The following is a 26,611-nucleotide window of genomic DNA, read 5'->3' as shown; positions in this document are numbered from 1 at the left end:
ATGAAAAACATAGATTTTCAAGATCAATGCTACAAACAATTAGAGACTGTAATTATTTTATATGTATTTTATCAATATAATAACTCCGATCGAAGTATTTGTTTTAAACGATATTCATTTTTCTTACATCCTCTTTGACGATATTTGCGGCTCGTATTTGTCAATGTCAAACGCCATAAGGTTACATGAAAAAAGTTTGTATTGGAAAAGCGCTATCTATGCACTAAAAATTGCTATTGTTACAAAAGTCATGATTACATAATATTGTGCTTAAGTATTCTTAAATTTTCTGCGCAATTTTCTTAATTTTTCTTTCATAAGAGCCTTGTCCTGACAATAACAAACACAACAAAAAATAATTAGCGAAATCCAGCCGTTCACGCGTGATGCCGTGACCAAGGGAAATAGGGATTCATTTGTATATATATATATATATATATATCCACATATACATTTGTACTTATCTGTGCACGTGCTTATACAATTGTTTTTTATTCAATATTATTGCATAAGCGATACTATACAAGAAAAACTACAAGTCCGGGTTAAAAGTCCACTTTTATGTTTGAAATTAAGGTTTTTGCTTTGTTCCAACATTATTATTAATAGTGGTTGTAATATTTTTTATCCGGAGTGCTAAAAAAGATGATCAGTGAAGTCTTATTGTATTCACCAGCAAAAAATTTGAACACTATAAATGAGTAGGGGTGGGCATTGTCCGTTTGACGACTTTAAAACAACCGAATGAAGAGGTTATCGGATTTTTCTGTAATATGTAAAATAATTGTTTACAACAGTTTCTAATCTCGAAAGGCACGACCAATAATTTTCTAATTTATCAAAGATTTTTAATTAACACATTACGTTGACACTAAGGCACCGGAACGTAAGCTATGCTTTGACGCTACTTAAGCAGATAGACAATGCTCAATTGTGTATAACTACTGAATCTAATTGCTATTAGCAGCAAATTCTTAATTAAATTACCATATAACCCGGACCTTACATATAGCTTAGCAATTTTATTCAACAAAAAATAGTGGTGTACTAGGTAGTTCGACGAAAAAATGAATACAAAAACGAATAAACGTAACATTTATTTTACCTTGGTATATGCAGTTTGCTATCTATATTTAAGAGTACGTTTGTGACTGAGCTACGAAGTTCTATGCTTAGTTATCGATCGATTTCAAGAAGCCTAGGTTTGAAGATGTATACAAAATTTTAAACGCGCATCCGGAAATATGTTATCGATGTAAAAACATCATTCATATTGAACAAAGTCAAGTAAATACAGTTCTAAGAAGGCGACAATTCATTTACGAGCTGTCAGCTAGGTTATGATCGATTAAGGGGAATTTGAAATGAGAACATGTCGAATCTGATCAGTCAATAGAAAGTTGTTCCAACTAATAACACTATGCAAATTGTTTTTATTTGAAAGTAATTTTTATATTGTGCGCATGAAACAATCTTGATTACAAACTGTGAGTAACAATTACTTTATTTGCGCAAGTACGTAGTTGTACAATGAGAACAGACAAGAAGTTCAGTTCAGTGAATACTCGCGCGATTTGCGCCTTCCATATCTCGCCTATATTTGTCTCAGTGGTCGAACTAATTTAAACGGATAGACTGTGTCACGAAGAGGATTAAATCTGACATTGGTAATCGAACCTATTTAAGAAAGAAGAGGAGTTGTAGTACCAGGTTTTTAGAAATAATTGCCGAGAATTATATTTTGAACAGAGAACGGATACTAAATACCGGAATTTTGTATATTTAACATTGCTGCCCTTAGTAGGAACTTCGGAAGTATTACCTCCTGTAAGTAAATTCCTGAAGTATTGTAGTAAAAGCTATAGAATATATCTACGGTGTATTTTCGTAGACAAACGCTTACAGAGTACTCTTTTGAATTTCTTCTATTGTATATCGTTAATAGTAAGCGTAAATGTACTTTAGAAGGTGAATAGACCATATTAAGGAAACTGAAAATGGAGGTCTTTGCCATAAAAGAGCAACTGATATCTAGGAATGAATGAGATACTAGAAATATTAATATATTTAACTTATCTATTATATATTAGTGAATTTTTATATATGTTATAATTAATTGTATTCCGTATTAAGTAATGAATCCATTGCAATCGTTTAATTGTTTATAAAGTAAACATTCAAATGTCTCTTACATAATGCGATTTGACTATTCCAACCGGCTTCGTTCAAAGAGCGATTGGTATCAAATGACTAGCTATCATTCCGATATTAATCTCAAGAAATTGCCCAGTATTTTATGCGCCAAGTTTCAGTGGCGACATTGATTAACAACGCTTTATGATGATAAGAATTTTTGATCGTTGCCTTGACTTTTTATTTTATTTACTATTGCCTGTTATGTTAACGTGTATACTAAATAAATACCATCACATTTTGATATAAAAATCTATTTACGATTATGTATATACTCAAACAGATAAACGTATAAATAACGTAAAAACGTCGTATAAGTAAAGAGAGTGAGCGTTAACAATATAATTTTGTGACGCTTTAACATTTCATGTTTTCATGCTTTCCTGTATCTGTTCTGTGATCATTTGGTCTAATAGGGAAGTAGATCCGCCTTGTGACTGACGTACGCGGTTTACTTTGGGACTGCCAGTTTCCTCACGATGTCTTCCTTCACTATATGAGTGAGTGTTAAACATAAACAGAAAGAGCACTGGTGCACAGCCGGGGATCAAACTACGACGCAGGGATGAGAGGCCAACACTTCTCATTATCTATACGTATAATACAGGCTATCCTCCAAATAATATCCTTCGAATATCGGTCGGTTCATTACGATCATGCGTTCAATTTGGCCTATTATGCCAATTCAAAGATTCTAATAGTTGATCTTGATTGTTCATGACAGTGAAAAGGTCAAGGTCTCAGTTCATAGTCTCCATTATCATTCGACAACAACCTTAAGCATACAAGTTTATTACTTAGAATAGAAGCCTGAATATAGTCATTTAGATTAATATATTGTCTTGTACTTTTTTTTGGTTTCCATAGATATTATTGTACATAATAACTTGTTGTATATTTGTTCTTAGAAAATAGTTTGATTTTGGTAGTATAATGAAAAGTATAAGCGAAGTATCACAACAAATATTACGATGTATATTAATGTTTTTGATTCGGACGGCATGATTTGTAAAACTTATCGAAACGTAATTTTTATAATCTTAAATAATTAATTTTAATTATAGCGGATGGTAGGGAACAGTATTTTAGCAGTTATTCTTGTTGTTGAAGCTTTAAAAAATGTGATTTATTTGAAAAACTACAAGACCGTGTTCATAATTGCACGAAAAAACCGTTAAAGGAAATTAAATTCCCGGCATTAAATACTCAATTTTGTCATGGTATGCTCATTATATATCTATTGTAATATTAGCTACGCTGATTGTATGGCGATTGGCGTTCTTTAACTTTTAATTAAAATTCAACATTTCCTTAGGAATACCGAAAGTTTGTCAGCTCAGTCCTCATAAGAAACAAGTTTGAAATTTCAGTACTTTTGCTTTTGCTTGAAGTCTCACAGGTATGTTAGTTAAACTCAAAAAGTTTCTCACTGTAGGCGGTCTGTACTTCATTAGGAGAAGAGGTTTTTTAATTATTTGAACATAGTAAAGGACTGTCTGCACAATTGAATATATAGTGGTTTGATTGTTTAATTGGGGTTATTTAGTTTATTATAAATTGTTTTCAACAATTTTGTCATTTTTATTCCTACTATATTTTATGCTCCCTTTTACCGAGTCAGTTATGTAACAGACTTAAACACCATAAAATATTCTGTTATGTAATATGAGTCCTGTTTTCTTTCTATTGATTTAGAATGAAACTGGTTCCAAGCTGCTTACATTTGTGCGAACAAAAAGTGTTATATTGTAATTTCTCAATGGAAGTTTGATGAAGCAATTCGCAACATAACATTCTCATCACCTTGACAAACATAAGTTCATTAGCAGGTGGATAGTACAATGACCCGATCGGCTCGTCACGATTCAATTTATTGTCCAAATCTCTGGGTTCACGCTCTTAGCTTTTTGTCTTAATACATAATGGAGCTGAAAAGACGAATGAAGTTAAGAGAACTTAAAGTACATTTTAAATAACTGGAAGTAGATAAGAGACTGGAGGATGTTGATTTCATAGAGGAACTGAATCTAAATAAGCGAAATAACGATAATAATATTTTTAAAAAACTGCCAATTTTTAAAAATAATCAACTTAAAGGAATTTCTCGCAATGAGACAATTGTGGTTGTATTATGGATATAACACATAAAACATTAAATTAAGACTTGTTATACCTAAGTTAAGGATGGTAGATATGTTTTTCTGAACTTGCTTGCTTTTTACAATTATTTTTATTGAAATAATTGTTACAATATATTATCTACTTTGTCGGTACGAATTATAAGTGCCTACTTCAATTATTTTAAACTTTTTTTTATAAGGATTTTCAAACTTAATGTGATTGAATAAGAGTGTTAATTAGCACTCAAAGATACGATTTAAGTAAAGTATTTGAATAGATAAGGATATATGATAAGTAAATTTTTGTAGTATCATAATAGTATGATAATAAAGTGATTAAAAAGAAATTACACGTCTATAATTAATTATTTTAATTAGATACAATATTTGGAACTCAAGGAATTTAATTATAGCATCGAGAGACATAAAACTCATTAATTGAAATGTAAAATTAATAGAATTATCAACTAAAACAAACAAATTTCATAACCTTTCTAGGCCCTTTAAAATTACAATTACGAGTCCTTGAACGAGGCAAAAACTGTCTACCCACCATGATACTCGCCACGGTAATTATTACTTAACTTTGTTTATTTTGACATAAAATTTCCTCTGTCGATGTAGCTTTTACACACTTAAAACACAATTATTTCTAGTATGTTATCAGTAAGTGCCTACAGATTAAATGAAATAGCAAGGGCATGATATTAACAATTGGTATTTTATGAAGTATCTTATTGTGTTAGTGGTCAGGCAAGGCCGAGACCTATCTCACGATTCTGATACTATTATAATCTTTAATAGTGTATTTAGTACAGAATGCCTACTGTGCCATTCGACGCTCTGCTGCTCTGTCCATTTTTAGATGCTTCTCAACCTGAAACAATTGGTTTATATTATACCAATAGAAACGGTTCGTATGTATAGCTGGTTTAACAAACTTAAAAAAGATTACCTTGTACCCGCATTTTATTCGATACTGTATTCTATAGTGGGTAGGAGCGAGATTGTTAAACAAAAACGACGTGTTTAGTTAATGTTGGTGATTTTTGTTTTTGTTACCATACACCACGTAGACAAAGTTCCGGCAACAACTGTTTTTAAGTGAGACCTAATGTCTTCTCATTTAACATAATTCCAAAACTTTGGCAACTCCATTATACTTTGAGTCTTAAAATGTGTTTAAGTACAAGCCTGTTTTCAGTATACTCTGAAATTACGTTAATTGAAAACAATTATATACAACTCGGAGAATATTAAACAAAATACGTTTACACTCTCTAAAGCATATTATATAATCGGTAAACATAATAGCTTTTAAGTACAAATACTTTTACCATTAATACCTTAATGAAACGTATAAAGATTTTTCATGTGGGTTTTACGTATGTTAGTTTAGATTTAGTTCTTAGGGTAGGAAATTAAACACTTGAATGATGACTTAATTCACTATAATTTACTTCACTGATTTTACGTGAACTGTATAACTTCAAACTTGTGCAAAGAAAAGGCCTGTGCGCATGTGTCACAACCTCTTTTATACAACCGAACGAGTCAAATGAATAACTATTGCACATGCGCACTTGTAGCAAGATTCTTAAGAATATGTTTCATAAAAATGTTTAGAATTTAATTAAATTAATATTAGAAGCTAACACGTATTAACGCCATCACGGCACTGGAACTGTCCAAAAACCCTATTATTATTTATTGTTTGGTTAGGTTAGTATATTAATATTTTATTTAAATAACTGTTTCCAGCACGTGAAAGTGGTTAGGGTTTATTATCAAATTCGGGCGATGGATTTCTAAATCGTTACCAGAATTTTTGCCGCCGTGGCGTATACGTAAGTACCTTCATGTGTAACAATATTTTTTTGCCGCTGGGTGTAAAATTACTTTTAACGGAAACAACACGTTCTAAGAGGACATTGTAAGCGAATTTTAATAAGACCGAAATCTTGTACTGAGAAAGATGAAGAATAAATGTCAAGAGCGATATATGACAGGTTATAAATAAAACATTAATAAGTTTAAATTACCTCGTTTATAACTCGTTAAATATTAAAAGCTTATCGCTTCCAGTTTTCCTTCAACCATGACCAAACCTCTTAAAACAATAAAAATTGCATCAAGTCACGTAAACTTGTAGACAATGTCAAGTTCAACGTTGAGGATGACATCACCGTGGTAATAGGTAAATAAATTGTCTTTTTTGTTAGTTCAAAAAACATTTAAAATTTGGATATTATAAGAATGACGGTTATGTTTCTGCATAATAATATATTTTGGCGCATGCGTACTTATGACTAACATTTTTCTTAAGTAAATAATTTTTGCTACTTCTAAAATCGTATCTGTTACACTGTTATTTACCAATTCACGGAGACATATATACATATAACCGATATAACTTACCTTAAACTATTACATATCCTTTTATAACTGATTTTTTATCTTTATTTATATTTGTTCGTTCGTTATATTATAAATAAAAACAAGTTACATAAATTATTAGGGATGCAACGGGCGGCCTCATCACTAACTAGGGGTCTTTTCCGGGGCACCCTGGTAAAGAACCTATAATTCTAAGGGTAGAGGTAAATATAAGGATATAGAAAAAGAGGTGAGCCGATATAATGCTTAGCGCTTCAAATGGGGTATTATTGTATCGTACGGGTAGTATTAGGTGGTTTGGCCATGTAAAACGGATAAATATGGAGCGGTTAATAAGTTGCATATACAAGATGGTGAAGTCGGGTCTATCCAAGCCTTGTCGTACATACCTGGACTAAATCCAGAAGGTACTAGGCAAAGGTCAAGTGTAAAGTGCCCGTAACCGACGACCATGTCTGGTGAATGTCATGCAAATGGATGAAGCGTCAGATCATCCTCTGCCTACCTCTTTGGGTAAAAGGCGTGATAATATAAATAAAATATGAAACAAACGGGAACAGGTGGTACTGGAAACCACCGTAAGTGGTTATTCAGTTTGCCACCTGACATTATTCGATTTTCCTGAATACAATTTGTATAAGCTGGTTCCAGAAGGTCTCTGACGAGAAGGTTCGGAAACGAGTTGAAATATCGAAATACTTATTCACTAAACAACGGAAAGTTGCGTACCTGGGCCACGTGTTGCGCCATGACCGGTTCCACCTCCGTAAATTTATTATAATGGGTAAAATCAAGGGTAAACGGCGAGGTGGTAGAAGAAAGAAATCACGGCTTCGCAACGTTAGAGAGTGGACTGGTATTGCAACTAGGGATGAGTTGCTGCATCAGGCTCAGGACAAGACACGCTTCAAGAGACTGACGGCCAACAACCAATGGAGAGTCAAAGTCATAAATAATTTATTCATATAGGTAACACAATGTACACTTATGAGAGAGAGACAACCCAACGCATGAATGCAGCCACAAGCAATGACATTTAAGCGAGCATAGCGATCCTTGAAATGTACGTGGCTACATAAGAAAATAATAATAACTAATTATACTGATATATAATATTATAATTATTGATAATTATAATAATTTGATACCACATGGATCACGGTCTGTTCCCACTTTACATTAAAACAGTCGTGGATGTTGACGAGAGTCACTTAATGAAGAAGAAGTTATCTATCTATAAAGAGAGATTATTATAAAAGCTTTAAATAACACAATAATTGTTTAGTTAACATTTATTAGTATAAGTTCTAAAAGTGAAGGTTAGTTTTGTTAACAAGAGATTATATGTAATATTAAATAGAAATACAGAAATTCTATATCAGTGAATTGGAACATGTTCAACTTTACTAACATTAACAGCTTTCTATTGAATCAATCAATTGACGCTTCTAAAATTCTCAAACGAATAAACATTGGGCAATGTGTAATTCACAGATACCTGTTGTATAAAGTATTTAGAAGTTTCTCCTCAATATTACTTTTTAATTAAGTATCATTAAAAACATTTGTATAGGATGCGTTCTGCAATACGATACGTTGAATGTAAAATTATAAAAAAATAATTTATGCCTATTGTCTTTATGAAAAGTGTTGCGGTATCACCTAATGATAAGTAATCATAGACACTCAATGTCAGAGGGCTTGCGAGTGCGTTACCGGCCTTTAAATAATTGGTACGCTCTTTTCATGAAGGACCCTAAGTCGAATTGGAGCGTAAATACTTCAGTGGGTAGCCACTGAAGATACAAGAACTGCCTTAACGTAACGCATGATTGAAACTCAGTTATATTTTATTATCTGCTCTTAGTCATTTATTCATGGAAATAGCATTATTTCAAAGAATCACTGACTCAGAAGTAAAATCCACTTGTTTCATACCTGGCATGATAAAACACGTATCTGTCATATACAATAAATAAAGAAATACATTAACAAAAACACTTTTTGAACGGATTAAAGCTATGTATGATGTATAGCTTTAATCCGTTCAAAAACTGTTTTTCTTAATGTGTAAAAGCTATTTTAACAAAAGACAATACTAAAGAAATACATACAAACCACTTCCTACCCTGAGGTCAGGATTTCAATCCCGAGATTTGCGACCAATGTGTTTTTCCATCCATTCCCGCAACACTTGTAAAAGGGTAACCAGTTAGAGTCCGTTTTAAATGTTTCAAGTTATTGATACAATTTAATTGTATCGTAGCCTTGTACATTAAATTACCAATGACTGACATTAAATATTTCTCTGAAGGCCAGAAAAAGGGTAACAAGTCGCATACCGTATATTTTAACTGTAGAAATTAATATAAATCTTGGTAAATTGTGCTAATTATATGTGGTACGCAAGAAGCAGCGTTTCTAGTACGGAATATTCACATTAAGACATATTTACATTGCGCATAATTATTGCCTATAAATCATCAAACCAGTGTACAGACTTTTGTAGGCGTATTCAAACTTTACGATGTAGACCTATTTACAGTTGTCTCTTACTGACCTCTTAGTCTTAAATGTTCTTAGGAAATAAATGAAATAGTGCAATGAACAAGAATTTCCTTAAAATAAAAGCTTTCTAGTGCATGTAAAACTTAACGAATCATATAAAGTTTTAGTTTTAAAATAATCACTGTTAATAGATAATTTAGTTAATAGTTAAGATTATGTTATCTATTGTTTTTACTGTTACATTTCCAGTATTCACACATATTTATTGTACATTGAGACAGTTTTAATATCGTTAAGTGCTTTTTTATACATTATATAACAATAAATGAGTTATTTAAATTACGTTGTTTTACGTAATACCTGTGCCTTTTAAGGAAGTATAATGATAATATTCCTATTATGTTATCATAAACGTTTTTGTACTGCGACACCCATTTTCTTCGTGATAAGAGATGATAGTGTGACCCTAATTGTATGAAATTAATTTGTAATTAGTAGTTATTATCTTAAAGTTATATCACTGAAGTATATATATTAAAAATATATTCATTTTTATTTATATACAAATATGATGTGACTGCGAAAATATTACTGTCAGCTTAGTTATAAGCCAATATTTAGTAAATCAATAGATCATAACAACTAAGACAGGTTAAAGGAGGATGACAACTTTCTTCTTCGTACTGTAGTTTTTTTAACAGATTAAAGTATTTGAACGTGAATAAGTCTTTATGCAATTCAACAACTCTTATGCTTTATTTCATTTTAGTCCAAAACTTTGATAGTATATTTCTAGTGTTACATGTAAATGTATCTTTTTTTCCTAATAATAAAAATCGCTTGATATGGCCGCCGGTTACTTGGTTTTTTCGGTTACCTGTTTTTTTTTATTTAGGGTAACGAAATATAAAAAACATAAATCAAAATATGTACCTAAAATGTTTGCATTTTTCAAATAAATAAATTATCTTACATAAACTTAGATGGCTTTAAAACATCAAGGACATTGAAAGAAAACTTCTGTTTTAAGAACTTTTTATCGGAAAGAATTTTATTATCAGCGGAACGGCCGACGCTTTGATAAGGTTATCGTTTATAGCTTGTAAGTTACACCTGTGTTATGCAACTATAATCTTTAATAACAAATCAGGAAGCCAGTTTTTTTGTGGGTAAACTTTTATTTTCGCAGTTGATAAAAATATCGAAACGAAAGACGAACTTGAATACATTCTAATTTCAGTTCTGCTGTGGACTTAGAAAATCGAAAAGTATTTTATTTTTTACGTTGACAAACAGTGAACATTTCTTCTTTTACTTTGTACGTGTACTTACAAAGTTTAATACCAAATTTATCTATAAAAGATAATAGAATAATAATAAATCTTTCACTTTCACGAGTGGCTGGGCCATAAATAAACAATGTAGCGTCTTACTTGATATCGATTTTGACCGTAGTTATAAAAATATTTATTCTGCGAGGATTATTAGTCGCGTCCGGTTTGAGTTCGTGTCAAGTACGAATTTAAAAAACGATGGCGCCAAAGTGCTTCTAGACAATCCAGATAGTAAATTAAACATGGCGACCGGTTTGCAATAAATCAAATTAACTTCGAAACAAAAAGTTATTTACGCTACTTGTTAAAATTTTAAGACAAAGAACGCTTTATACATGTAACCAATAAATTGTAGAAAATGTCAAAATACGCGACAAACACTGATTATATTTAAAGACGAACCTATGTTTCAGAATATTTTGGTATATACTTATTTGTTTTATGGGATCGATTGACTGTATTTGAATTTCGGTATATTATTTCCTGTTTGTATCCTACATAACTCTTTGCTATTGCTTTTTATACTTTTGACTATAAAATAATATTCCATTCGCATCATATGACTATACTATGTGATAAGTGTATAATCAAGGATTACGTTTATTTAAAGATTCAATATTAACCTTTAACTGTTCTTTCCAGATGGCGTAAAGTAATGGAGGGGGAGTGCTTGGAAGGCGAGGGCTGGCTGCTAGTGCGGGTGCACGTGCCAGAACTCAACGTGCAAAAAAGCCTGCAGTTCACGCGAGATCAACTCGTCTGGGACGTGAAGCAACAGTGCCTCGCCGCCTTGCCCAAGGTACTATTCCATTTCATAACTGTGTTCTGTGCATTCCAACAGAAATAATAATTGTTTTGACAGGTATTCGGGGACCTGGGCTGTATTCTAAATAAATTTAAGGTGATCTACCGTAAATCTAATCTACAGATTTACATCGCTTGAAACAATGCTTCGCTAATGTTAAATGATACAATTTAATGACTCATTAAATTTTAATAAACGTCTACTTCCTCATTGAATGTAGATGAAAGCGAAAATGTTTATACTATATTGCTTTTACATAGTTTCATTATTTAATTTTTCCCCTTTACTTTACATTGTTTATTTACGCATACATATTTCCTTTCAATCTTATTTCCTTTACCTTATTTTTATTTTGCGTAATGAAAATATTTTTCTTCTCTACGTCTACAATTGTGAAACTTAGAGGTTTGAACCACAAATAGAATATTAGTCATCTTACATAACGTAAACAAAATTTCTCATTTATTTAAAGTCAATAATAATAATTAAAAAAATGTCGGATTAAATTTGTTGTCAGAATGTTAACATATTATTATTTTAGTGAAGATAACCTTCATAACTTGCTTACGCGATGTAATTTCTTGTTGAAAAATCGCAAAATCTTGTTTTATTTATTTGAGATTAATTTTGTGTACTTTTACACACACATTTGTGCTTAGTAAGGTTATTCTGATCTAAATAATACATCAAAGGAATACGTATGCACCACATCCACAACAAAAAATAGTATTAAGAAATAAATACCTTATGTACATATCCAAATTAGTAGTTCCTAGAAATTGATACAATATCTAAATGTATAAAGACATATACTTAACCCTGAATCATAAAAGTTAGTTTGTAATTTTCAACAGCTTATCCATAATCCCACGCAAACGTAGGCGGAACAAGACTGACGACAGTTTATACTTGCCACTTGCAGAGTGTATTGATGCAAACGACATACATTGCTTGCTTTTCAATTATTTTCCAACCTAATCTACGTTGCGTAATTCAACACAGCAATGGTTGTTTACAATTATAGGTAATTGTTGGTGATTATGTGAGCAATGCTCATGCATATTGTGATTTTTGCTAATGCAGTTGCAGTAGTAGCTGACGCCGCGCGTTTATTGAATAGATTTATTATTGGAATTATCTTAGTGTAAGTATACATACAAAAAATAATTACTAATTAAAATATTATTCACGTATTCGTTGAATGATGATCAGCAATAACATTGCATTGTTAGCATAAGATTTTTTGTGGGTAATTGGATCGTATGGTAAAGGAGATAGAAAAATGACCGGTGTTAGAGTCACTTTAACGATTTAGAAATCTGTGGCCAGTAGGGATTTATTATTTACAACAGTATTATTCCGTATTTATATGATGTTAGCACTAAAACAAGATATTGTGCAAATCGCGTAGGCGCTACTAGAATTGTTATAAATACAACAAACTCAGACTTTCGAAGCCGTTCGATAAAAGAAAAAATTATGCGTAAGAATTTACAAATTTGTGCCTTATATCACTCCTGGCGTTGCTTATATGTTGACCCCGGTATAAAAATAATAACAATTATTTAGAATACATTAATATGTTAATTCTTTTTTTTAATGTCCCATCTTTTTAGTTTAGTTTGTTTTTTTTTTGTTCCTGTTTAGTTTTGTCTTAATAACTGTGTATAACATGTATTTTTACACTTACTGCCTATCTTATGTAATTTAATACTTATTTTCTTTACTCACAGTGGTTGCCTGGAAGATATCGCTCGAAAGCGATAAGTCCGCCAGTTGATTTAATTATGTTATTTTTTTTAATTGTAATGTAACGAAATGTTAATAAATTAATTGTATAGTATTGTATATATGACTTAATAGACAAGTCGGTGATCAGCCTTCCATGCTTGACACATGTTGATTTTTGGGTCTAATCGGTTTACTTAATATGTACGAACGAGTGTTAAATGCGGATGTTGAAAGAAATAGCCATTGGTACACTGCCGTGTTTCCATCGCACGCATCATGGTTGAGAGGCGCACGCTCAAGCCACTTACCCTAAATTGCTCTTTTTTCCACTTAGTAATACTAGTGTATTAAAATATGAAAAATAAATAGCGATTATGTGTAAGATTACAACCGACGTCTCATGGTTGGATTGGATATATTCCGAATCCAATAATTAATGACAAAATAGAATTTAAATATGCAAAATGCATTTCATAAACTACACTTTTCATTATTAGACTTCTTGGTATTTTCTATAAACGCTGTGTAAAGTATGACGTGTTATTCTAGAAGGGCTTCGTTGCTCCAATGTTTGTTTCTAGGAAAAACAATCAAATACGGCAGAACAAGTTTCACCGTTATCTGCCGGTAATTTCTTAAACCCGGCCGATGGTCACGCCGAAGTAATCCAACTGATCGATTTACATACTAACTGTATGAGCTTTGCTAGTTATTGGAACTTGACGCTTCACAAATGAGTAGCGAAGATAGACAGGTTCACTTTGTCAATATGATCCTATTTTATTAAATTACTCTCACAGACAAGTTTGTAAAAGAACCAGAACAATATGGTATTGCAGAACTGACCAGACAGCGTGATCCTGAAGATGCGCATGCATTGGAGGTTATACAGACATATAGTACAACTATTTGAGAAATGATATTGAATATATAAACATTTTGGAGAGAGCTATGATAATTTAAAAAATAATGAAATTTCTTGTGGAAGAATTATGTTTTGTTAACGGAAGTATGCAGCATTTCTGAACCAGTTGGCAAATATAATTTTGTTATTTCTAGTTCTAAAAGGCTTTTTCAATGCTTGAAATACACATACAGGAATTTTGCATTAGAGGAACAACATGCCAAGTGTATCGATGCATCTTGTAAAGGTTTTGTTTCTCTTGCTATATATTTTATAGAATAATGTGTAAAACTTAGAATTTATCGCCAAAACAAAAAGTTATGTGCTTTTTATTGCATAAAATTCAATTGTAGATTTTAATTATTATGATAATGATATATAAAACTAATTATTAATCATCTTAATAATAGTCTGTACCTCAAATTAGTCTTCTCGGCTTTGAACTATCAATTGTTGATCTGACCTTCTCTTTAAAGCTATACTTTTACACTACCCAAGTGTAAAAGCACTAACTACTCTTAGCCCAAAAGTTATGGTTAAAAAATAACTATACAAATTCGCGATTAACAATTATTAACCATTTATATATGTATTTGTTTTCGGTGGTGTCATCGGATCCAGGTGGCCACTTGGTACCGGGTATGTGTTTTGTTTAACCCTGTTAACCCTGTAAATAGCTGCATGAATCAGGATGTGATTCACTGAGGAATGCTGGCATGACATCGGTAAGGCTTCGACTGCGAAACATTGATACTGCTGTAATTGATTGAATTAAACTTGTCGAATACAATCTAACCTGTACTTGTAAATGAAGTATAATTATGAAATTATCTAAAAACAATAAAAATATATATTATATATAATTATTAACTGTACTTGTTATTTAATAGGGTTGCTCATTACATTTAGTACATTAAAATTCACTGAAAAAAATGTTAAAAATTGACAAGTTTATAACGTCTCCTGTATCCATTATCTTTTACTACCTGGGCTGCTTCTAGTTCTAGAAAAATTCAATAGTTTTTTATCTATGCCCAGTTCAATTCAAAAGCACCGGTCAACAACATTTGATTCGCAGTCGAAGGCCAATCAGCATGACCATACACCACAATATGACTCGGTGGTTGCTTTCCTTCTCTCGGATTCTTTATTGTCGTTTCAGTTTGGCTGATTTTCGTATTAGCAGGGTTGAAGGATTTTTCTCATCATTAATTTATTGCAGCTATTCATTGGAAGTGCTTTGTAAGAATTTAAAAACTGAAAATTTGTTGTGAAATTATTTTCGTTAGTAAAAAAATTACTCTCTTATAAGGTTATATTTTAACCTATATTTTTAATTTTTCTATGTACGAATAGTTAGTCAATGACTCTGAAGTAAGATTGTAACTACATCGAATAAGAATATTCATAGCCTATATCTTCTTAATGGTATTTCTCTTACTTAATCTTGTTCTCCTTGGAGAACTTCAATGTATAAGGCTATAAGAGACTTGAAAATCACATTTTCACTCACAAATCTGTTACTTATGTACAGAATAGCATGATTTATAGTTACATATATACTTTTTTGTATGAAAATCATTGAAATGTGTGTACCTTCGTTTGACATGTATAAAATACGATATCAAAGGTAAGTTTGTTTTTTTTGTTCCACTTTATGAACCTCAAGGATCAACGTCGAAACGACATATATTAAAGATTATATCCTTGAATTCGAACTCTGAATCTACGAAGAGAAAATAAGAGAAGAAGCTACATTAGTGTACATAATTTAGTAGCAAGTCTTAAATCAAACGTTCCGTCGAGTTAATCCTACTATTTTCATTAACACTGTAAAGGTGACATATGCTGTTATAAAGTAGATAAAAAATTATAATATGGTTAAATCAAGCCCTGTAACAGGCCGTATGGCGATTGTATACTGACTGCTACAATAAGCGCGGGCTATTCTTGGATGTAGGACGAGAAGCCTGCGTATCGAGCCTTAAGTAGGTTGCGTTTCAATCTGTTTGTCCTTAATTTGCATTCATAAAGTCATATCTCCGTTAGCATAGTTTACGAGTTATTCTTTTTTTACAAAGAGAGACGGTATGATTTAGTCGCGTATAAAAGTTGCTTTTGCGTTGGGTAATTTAACTGTCTTTAGACTTTAAACTAAAGTGTGTAGTATGATTTCTTGGTATATAATTCAACCAAATTGTTGGACTAATTAACACCATAACAATTAACATAATTCGTTATCGGATTACCCCGTAAACCTATTTAGAATATACAGGTTGTATTGTAACCACTTATCTTGAACGTATTCTACTAACTTGGTAAATCTAAAAAATATCTAGAAACTTACATTGAAATAGGCTTCGCTACAGTTCTGTAATGCACAGATTTCGCGTCACAGCTTTCCTTTGTAATATTTACAAAGCAACTTTACAAGCAATGTTTGTATTTTTCATACAAAAAAGTGTCGTGTCCCATTTTTAGATTGAAACAGGGACGTCCTGAGTTGGATCAATGCAGTTCAGAAACAAAATTGAGGTAAACTTTTTGTGTCTGTACCAAATCAGGTTGTTTTTGTATACTTTGTTAACATGTCGCGTTATGTTATAAGAGTTATTTTTGCAAAATTAATACTCACACATGAGACATTATATTGATAAAGGTTTATTTGTTGCGTTTTATATAGTACCTAGATTATTCGACATATCCTCTATATGCATGAGAATAAATAACGTAAAAAAATATTATGATCTGAACGGAGTTAACGATGTTTGTATGAGTAAAAATTGTTAGGAAAACGCAAGGTATTTATATTATATCGAGAACGTACATACGACAGTTGATACAACTATCATTTTACATTTTACGGTACCTACAATTTATTCAACAACAATATTTCCAATTCAGCTTAAAAAAACATTACAAATTTTTACACACTATCTTGTTTGAAATTACAGAAAGTGACTGAACTTATAAAATACTTAATTTATTAAACTTGTAAGCAAAAAAGCTTATTTTTTGAAAATACAATATAATTAAAATAATTGTAATGTGACCGGTGCTTTTGATTTATGAATTATTAAGGATACAATTAAATTAAATAAAGATACGTATTTAATTGAAAATTAATCAAATAATCATACGACACTTTCTATATTTTGTCCCACACTCAGTCTTCATACTTCCAAATTTTGCGATATTAAGTCCGAAAAAGCTTCCCGAAGGTCGTCACGCACGCTGTCGTGTAACAAAATATCTTCATGAATTCTAACATTACGTTTTATCGAGTTACAATATCGATACAAGGAAAGCTGATACCCTTGGCTACTGCCTTCATGTCAGCGTAATTCGAATCATTCAGCGGTAAATTCAATTAGAATAACTTTTGTGCTACTGCTAGGTCAATCAATTATCAAATATCAATTGTCAAGTTGACACCAAAGATTGTCTTTATCAATACAGTATTCCGTTTAGATATTTGTTCATAATAATCTTCTTAATAAAACTATGTCGGGTTCGTTCCAATACTTATAACTCGAGAACATGTCGATCGATTTTCATAGTTTATTATTTGTTGTATTTGTCTCCGTCCAAAATGGCTGAATAATTGAACTAACTATTATAATTAAATAACATAGGAGTTGCCGATAAAAAAGACGTTCTGATGCATTTCATTTTGTGTTAATAGCTTAAAAAATAGTGAACTTAATATTTGTTTTAAATTGATTGTATCACTCTTTTAAAGTTCCCCAATAAATAAATAAAAAAACATCAAAATTATTGGAATAAAGCTTGCTGTAAGTTGTATATATTTTATAAGATCATCAGTACTGCACAGTGACAGTCTTTGTTTAACGTAATTTAACTAAAAGTTAACCCCTTAGCCTAATAGGTTGTTGAGACACAACTTACAATTACTCCAAATTGAGGTACTAGTAATAAAATTATTCATCGATGGCTATTCTAGACACGTCAGACTAGTTATAAAGCCTAGACCGATCCAGAATACTGATTAATCGATTCTTCGAAATAGAGGCCTTGATTATGAAATGGAATTAGAACAGACTAAAAATAGAGCGTTAATAAATTATTTCGTAATATTAAGTTCAGTTCGATTTGAAAAATTCTTTCACCATTAGAATGTTACATTATGTATGAGTATAGCATTTATTGAACAAGTAAATGCATACAATTAAGAAGTAATTTAAGTATAAATAACGATTTGTTCATAAAATATTACGATCTAATGATGTTTCGTGAGTTATACGAATAAAAATATTGTATGTGTAAAGAAATAATTATATGTGATTTAATTGTAATATTGAGAGTTTTTTCAGTCTGTCGGAAGAGAAACGATTTTTGTTTAATCACTTGAATTTTGACAAGAAGCATTTTTGTTAGAATATTGTTGGTTTATTAAAGAATTTGATTAATATAATTAATTTGTTTCATATCCAACTCTAAAAGTTGGTTTTTATAATTATTTCATCAAAGCATTGGATTTTCATTCATCATATATATTACAAACGGAAAAAATAATTAATTAAAAAAAATCTGAGTAACACGCTATGGATGGTAACATCAAACACAAAAATAATAGCCAATTCAATGTCATTATATCGTACTATCGTATTTCCAAAGAGTCCCAGATTTGTGCTTACGTAACGATCTGGTTCTGATCTCCCGTTAAAACGAGTTAGTTAACTCGGTCAAAAAGCACGTACATGACCACTACTCAATGTATTTCACTTACCAGCTGTAATTGGATCGTATGCCAAAGAAAAAATATATCGCGACCGCGTTTAATTTACAATGATAAATATAGATAAAATTCTCACGTATGTGATTTTACCATATATTTACAAAATAATGTGTTGGTAGTGTACGATCTTGGGTCTGTGGGGATGTTTTAAATAGTTTCAAAATATAATGTACACTATTATCGCGTTAAATAAACGATATTCAATAATTTAATGCTAAATGAATGCTATGTTATGAAAATGCTAAGCTAAATGTGTCAGCGGTTGGTTAGCTCTCGCGCTTAACTCCGACTATTTAGAAAATTGATGCAGAAACTAAGAAAATCTGCAGAAATAAGCAAAATATACAGCCTGGGCTCGTAAATGTGTAACAAAAATTGTCTAGATTTAACGAATATAAATATTATTATGTACCAATGCTTGAATTGTTTAATTATTCTACACACGTATAATTTGTATTTACAATTTTCATAACCTACAAGGTAATAATACAAATTATTAAAAAGAAAATTAGAACAAATTTAAAAAGTTAGGTCCCTCTAACGCATATATACAAATTATTTAAATATTCAATTTTATTGTTCAAACACAACATGAGTACGTATGCCCCGTTAATCGTTTCAAGGTATTTTGCATTGTTAATAGTTAAGATGTTAAACGAATGCTTTTGAGGAGGCAAAATAATATTCAATCCTAGAGAATGGATCGTGCAAGTGACGAGAGTTCGAGCAACATGAAAAATATATATCATAATATAATGTATAAATTTAATATAATCACAGTAAGTGTTGCAATCTGTGGCTCAGTACCTACTCATATCACGCTTTTTGGTGGTATTCAATTTTGTACTCAATTAATTGCTGGAGGAATTGCTGTTTAATGCATGTATAAATGTTTGAAGACTGTTTAAAGTGTTCTCTTTTGTTTATAAATTTTTGAAATAATGAAAAAAAATATTCATCATTGGTGATTTTGCTTATTTATCTACTGTAACATCGTTCCCCGAAGATGTAACAACTTACCCCTGATTTGGGGCTTTCTTGGAGAAACTGTCCATTGTGAAAAAAATTACATAAATTTTATAAATTTTCAATCATATTTTAATAGCTAAATAGATATACTTACGATAAAAGCAATCAAATGTATAGATTATTTGATACCTTATGTTATATTGGCAAATGTCTAAAAAAAATTATAACCTGCCCGCTACAATTACATTATTACCTTTTTTTTCTTCATAATAAATGTCAACTGTGTTTTATGTATGTGCATTTATAATGCGTTAGTTTTTGGTTATTATGTATTGTTTAATTGTATATAGAATTATTATAACTAGCTGCACGAATACTAAAAATGTAATCTAATTTATATCTTAATATAAATAAAAATAATTAATATTCTATACGCGTTAAATTAAGAAATGTCAAAAATGTTAAACAATTATTTGTTCTCGAACTTGCGCTGATTAATTCGTTGACAAAGTTTGTTAATTTACAAAATTCAAACTTCGTAACTTCATTATTGAAATCAAAGCAGAAACACAAGCAACCAAGATATATATATCTAACTTCGGTTTTAGTATATAATTTTAACGTTTTCATTCATATAGTTTTTAATTAATTCTATTTAATTTTAGTAAATTCTATTTACTGTTAACTTTATACGCTTCTATGTGTATTTTCTCTATACAAAAATGTACGACACAAAAATTATGATTGGAATTTTTCTAACAAGTCGAATAGTACAGTAATCCTCCAAGATTGCGTTCTTCTAAAGCGCCGGCAATCTGGCATGGTGACTGCCAGAAACCTTGCCCTTGTGTCCACGAACAGCGGCATCACTTCACATCAGATGAACCTCCTGTCCGTTTTATGAAAAAATATACTGGATTGTATAAAATTTACTTGGGTCAATATATAAACATTCAAAACATTTTGTTGTTCTTCACTGACTTCAGAAGTCAGAATTAATAAGATACCTATGTGTATCTTCGTATATAGAAATGTGTCCATACTCCTTATAATAATTGCAGATCACACAATGGCATGTGACAAATGTTTAGCGCTTGAATTAATTATTGCGATAAAGGAATACTAATTACTATCATGTTCTACATCAATAACAACGTTCTAGAATTTAATTAACTATCAAGTATGTACTAATTCAAGTAAAGCTGTGTTACTTCCAATAGCGATCCCGATCTCAACATTCAGATTTCGTACCGCGTAATACCAAGGATGTAGCTTCAGTATAAGAACTACATTTAAATTGGGGCTTGTAGCTGAGTAAAAGATCATAGCTGGACTGCGCGGAATACTGTTGATAGTCTATTTCAACGTACCATCTTCGAGAACGAATAACGTTTAAGGTCTACCAATACAAATTTAAAACAATAACCCGCCGTGTGTAGTGAAAGAATAGTAAGAGTAGTGCTGTTTTTGTTATCATTAATAAATCTGAATATACCACTTTCTTAGAAAATAAACTATTTGTTATTATTAAAAAGATATTAATCAATAAACCCAGTATTGTATAACGTATGCATATAGCATTGCATCAGAATAAGGTCGGTGAGGTCATCATAAACTGGTTTCAGGACGAGATATCATGCAAATTAAAGAAATAAAAGACAAGTCGTGCATGCTAATTGCTAACAATGCCGTGCATAATTTCAGAACGATATGGAAACTGACAGATAACGTAAATAGAATATATTACCGCAATGGTAACTTAGGAGACCTTGAAGATAACGTTTAATTTCTAAATAGTTAAAACGGTTTAATCTATTAAAGTATTCAAATTAGTTAAAGAATTACTTCTACTTCTATGCTACTTTATGCAAATGTTAAATTATTTCTGTGGGTACCGAGTCTCGTCATAAAACCAGTCCCTATGACAGTCTTTATCACATAAGACCTGAGTAGGTTAAGAAAACCACTTTTTGAACGGATTAAAGCTATGTATTATTATTAAAACTTATAGTTATTTACATAATTCTAAATTTTTTCCGACGTTTCGCGTGCTTTTCAGCGTGCGTGGTCACGGTGACTGAAGACAAAAGGTGTTAAATGTCAAAAGTATCACAGCTGCAGAGAAAGTTGTTTTAGCTGTATTTATTGCCCCGAAGTTCATATTGACTAAAAGATGTTAAACAAAAAATTTAATTACAATTGTTCCGTGGTACATGGTGCATATTTAAAACATTATTCTCTTAGAAAAAGAAGTCAAATGTTCATCTAATCAAACAAAAGCCATGTAAGACCTTTAAGTATGTGTGATTGTATGGGTATGTGAATGGGTGTGAGTGCGTATATTACATTCTGTATTCGATAGTGTGTCAGAGTTGCTTTAAGCGTGTGCTGTGTCTGTGAATAATAATATATTAGTTGTAACCTCTGCAGAATTGAAATACAATTCCTAGTATAACAAGGCCCCGACACATCCTAAAGGATCCGGATGATCCAATCACCGTAGCTAACAATAAATTAAAAGCCGCCCACGCGGCCAATAATAGTAATAGTTAAAAATAAATTAGGGTTAAAAACCGCCTTCACCGAGCAAGACGACCTTTATTTCGAGCTTCGCCCTCTCCAGTGAGCTTCAGTCCTGCCCTTCAGGCATTTGTCAGCCCCGCGACGGCCGAAGCCGAGGTCCGAGTTTCACAGGAGACGCTCTTGCGCCAGTCGCGGGAAAAACGCCCAATCCGGCCCGAGCCCGAAAACAGCCAGAGCTGAGCTGTAAGGCCCTTAAGACCAACAGCGAGATTCCATTAAAAACAGTGTTTTTTTATGTATTTTCTGAAAATATGTAATATATTTTATTCCTCTATAAAGTTTCAAAGTGGCTGTCGCAAAGTGATCTCGTAGGATATTATGGACTGTTTAGAGGCCTCTTTATACGCCACACATAAACAAGATAATGTTTATACTCGTAGTACCATAAAATATGTATTATGGTCTAGAGATTCTATCTGGTACGGCTGTCCTGTTATGAACACCTAGGCTTGGTAAAACTTAATCTTAAATAGGCAAGAATCTTGACTGAATTTCTGGTTAGTATAGAAATACGTCAGAAGTATAGACATGTTAGCCTTGTGGTAACGCAAGCAATTACCAAATATACCCCACGTAACCTATGTTCTATATTAATGTGCATGTCTCATTCGGTGTAAGAGTTTGTGAGGAAATTAATAAAAAATAATCGACTGCTAACATCAATGTTAACAAATATATAACTATATTCCACATTCACGATTTCTAGATAATGTTATGTCAATGATCGGGTTTTAGAATGGCAAACCATTTTTTCCGGAGATCCAAATCACTGTAGTTATACACAGTAACACAAGAAAATCAGTCACGGACCAGACAGACGTCCTGTACACGTCATAAATACAAAAAATAACAAATCCACTAGAACACAGACAAAAAATTTGCGGCAATTTAAGACTTTAGTTACAAAAAAGAGTTATATATGACTCGATACGAAATAAATTAATTAGAGAAATGTCATGATTCCAATTCACGCATGACGATCTCGCGTGCATTGACAATACTTTATTTTATAGATACATTTCTCATAGTTCTATAAAAGTCAAAATTCCAAGTAGATTTCTTTATTTCCGATTCAATAATTCATTCATCTATACTATTATATAAAAAGGAAACATTGCGCTTTTGTATTTATGTTTTCACACAAAAAATTAGAAAGCTCCATCTTCCCTGGCTGACATAGGCTGTATTACATTTTCCAAATCCCTAATAAAAATGCAATAATATAAACATTTAATATCAAGCTATAAAACCTCTTCTTTCGGGTTTTGTTGACAGTTGATTATTTAACGGGGAAAATGCAATAGCTATTAAAAACAGGAAAAACAAATACTTTGCATGTACGTTAACCTCAGACCGAATAAAAACTGAATGATCAATTCAAACAAGTATGTTTGCATAACGGCGTCTAAAATACAACTGTTCAAATAGATACAGAATGTATCAATATTTGAAGTGTTGACTTGTTAGACCTATTGGTTACATAAGCAAAGTAGAAAAAGCTTTCAAACCAAACATTTTTGCTGAAATTAATCTAAATGATCTTAGCTGAGTTGAATCATCGGTCGTCGAAGCTGAATAAAGTCCACAATAGCCCTGCTGGTAACTAATTTTGACTTTGATAAAAGTTTATAAAAGAATGAAGTTGGCTTGTAACTATAATTAGCTCCCGTAAACTTAAAATAAAATAAAAATAAATCAATGGCGCTACAACCTTTTAGGTGTGGGCCTGAGATTTCTGTATCTGTTTCATGATCGTGTGTGCCTGACACACACCGTCGACTTTTTGGGTCTAAGGCATGCCGGTTTCCTCACGATGTTTTCCTTCACCGACGAGCTAATGTTAAATGCGCACATAAAAAGAAAATCCATTGGTGCACAGCCGGGGATCGAACCTACGACCTTAGGGATGAGAGTCGCACGCTGAAGCCACTAGTCCAACACTGCTCTCGTAAACATACACCTCTGAAATAAGAGGTGTAGGAAATAGTAATAATCTCCGGGCATATAATTACCAAAAAATATGAACAATGAGAATATTATATTATAGCTTGTTAAAATATTTGAAATGTCAAAAATTCTAATGTTTATACCATAATTGCACAATATTGTAGAATTTCAATTAATTTTGATTCCGGCCCATAACTCCATTTGGTCAATACTACGTAACTACCTGTTACCAAATTCGGTGGCTACTGCAACCGACATGAATTCGACATTGCCTTACATCCTACACTCTAGTTACACATATATCATGAATACAATTTTTATAATTATGTAAAATATAAAAAAAAACAATACTAATTAGGCATATATATTATGTTTATTTTTATTCAATTTATATTACAGTTATTCATACAGCTTAGGTTAACTAATTTTAATTATTTTAAACGTCTCATTTAAGTTAATATTATTCGTAATGCAATATGTTAATTATAATGGTTTAAATTTATCGAAAGTGAATGCATATACTCGTATTAGTCGGACAGTTGTGTATCAGAATTTTTTAAATACTTGTTTTTATTGCAATTATGAAATTGTTATTGCATTATTATTTATTGATAATTGTTGCACACATAAGTAACTGTACTGTACACTTTAAAGCAATACATAGAAAAGATGGTTATATTATAAGTGGTACCATTTTTTATCTTATATTATATTAAAATTGCAATCTGAGTTTGCACATGTTTTGAAAATCACCAAAACACCTTACGAATTTTCTATTTCTAATTTTTACCTCATATTTCTTAGAAGTTGCTCATGAAGGTGACATAGCAAAGGATGACGTAGTGTTGACTAAGATGAAGTCTATAGAATTTAAGGATTTGTGGGCTATTAAGATAAGACTGCATTATCTTAGCAAAGGCTAGCCATGACGTTTGTTTGGCTAAGAATAACAGTATTAACAGGCTTATTAATAAATGGCTATCATTTGCAAAACAATGTGTATAAGTACAATAACGTATTTTATCTTCACTAGAAAACAATATAAAAGTATAAGAAAACAGAAACCGCGTTCTATCTCTCTATAGTAACATTGCTTATAGTGAGATTAGTGGTACATTTCTATAGGGAGAGCAAAAAGTACAAAATCCCCATCCTTGTCTTCCTAAAAATGTTTCTTGGTACACAATACATTATTTTGTTAAACAAAATTAGGTACAGGATAATATCTATCTGGTTAACAAGAAACACGACGATAAAAATAACCAGTATTTTTACAAAGTTCGACTTGATAAAGTTCTATGTACCATTATTTACTAAAAAACGAATGCTTTTGTAGGAGTGAAATATTAAAGAAAATAGGACACGACTGTACAACAATAAAAGCTTTATCTGTCACACCACACCATAGAAGTTATAACCTAGAAACTGTAAAACTAAATATTCATTTATCTAGAACCAATTCCATAATGCAACGGTTTAACCAGGTTATAGGGAACAAAAGATATTTTTTTTTTATATTTGAAAAGAATTCAAAGGAAAAACTGTTGTATTTCAAGTATTTTCCTGCAGTTATTGTTTTCAAGTAGAAATTGTTCATTCTTCGAGTTTTCACTTGTTGCACTCATATTTCAGCGATTTAATTTATTTGATTGAAGTAGGACTTTGTGTGCGCTTTTAGTATATTTAATATCCCGTGTGACTATTGATAATTGTCTGCGGGGGTTATAAGACAGACACATTCCTCCAAAACCACTTAATGTGCAACTGAATACAAATAATAATTAATCTTGAATTTTGTCTCTGGCCGAAACTCTTTTATCGTTGGGTAGTCTGACCGTAGAATCACTCATATATTATTAATTCTGAATTGTCTTTACATGTGGGAAAAAAGCAAATTAATCGTGCAAATACGTCATACTACTGATTCAGCTTAGCAAGTAATCGATTACGCGTCATTGGTTAAAATAAGTAGGTAAGTTTCGAGTCGAATTTTAAGTTCACTTCTCGAATTAGTGCTTGCGCTAAATCGGTGTCAGTCAAAGAAGGATAACACTTGTCGATTTTGTTTTTGACACCAACCGAAAATGATAGATGGTAATCCGGCGCAAGGATTGAAAACTAGTTGGAAACCGCTGTCGCATTCCATACACGTGACCGTATACCGTACAGCATTTAATCATTACAAAAATTAAGGATCCAATGCTTGGATTGGAGTAGGACACACCACCGTTGATGGTAAGTGCTAATCTTCGTCTGATTGACTTACGAAGGAATCCTTTTGGATTTCGCATTTCGTTCCTTTTATTATACACGCGAGAGCCGAACTAACGCATATTATTCTACGTAGGGAGCATCCTGGAT

At 31.6% G+C, this 26,611-nt stretch overlaps 1 protein-coding gene and 1 long non-coding RNA gene across 10 annotated transcripts in view; one reads left to right on the top strand and one right to left on the bottom strand.

The window, feature by feature from the left end:
- LOC123710695 (SH3 and multiple ankyrin repeat domains protein 3) overlaps positions 1-26,611 on the top strand; it is a 124,234-nt gene that overhangs the window by 39,706 nt on the left and 57,917 nt on the right. For 6 of the 9 annotated variants that reach the window (XM_045662779.1, XM_045662785.1, XM_045662784.1 and 3 more), the window contains 2 exons: positions 11,195-11,351; positions 14,614-14,631. In XM_045662779.1, the coding sequence (XP_045518735.1) occupies positions 11,208-11,351; positions 14,614-14,631 (162 nt within the window). In that variant the 5' untranslated portion in view covers positions 11,195-11,207. The remainder of the gene's footprint in view (positions 1-11,194; positions 11,352-14,613; positions 14,632-26,611) is intronic. The other 3 variants (XM_045662786.1, XM_045662788.1, XM_045662783.1) reach the window with 1 other exon arrangement.
- LOC123710696 lies at positions 3,804-6,426 on the bottom strand. Its single transcript, XR_006753853.1, has 3 exons — positions 6,356-6,426; positions 5,141-5,190; positions 3,804-4,121 (listed from the first exon to the last, which is right to left on the bottom strand). It is a non-coding gene; the product is annotated as an uncharacterized LOC123710696 (long non-coding RNA).

This window comes from Pieris brassicae, chromosome 6, assembly GCF_905147105.1.
Source record: "Pieris brassicae chromosome 6, ilPieBrab1.1, whole genome shotgun sequence".
Classification (NCBI taxonomy): Eukaryota; Metazoa; Arthropoda; class Insecta; order Lepidoptera; family Pieridae; genus Pieris; species Pieris brassicae.
Note: the sequence above shows the minus strand (reverse complement) of the source record. Positions and strands in the feature narration are given on the sequence as shown.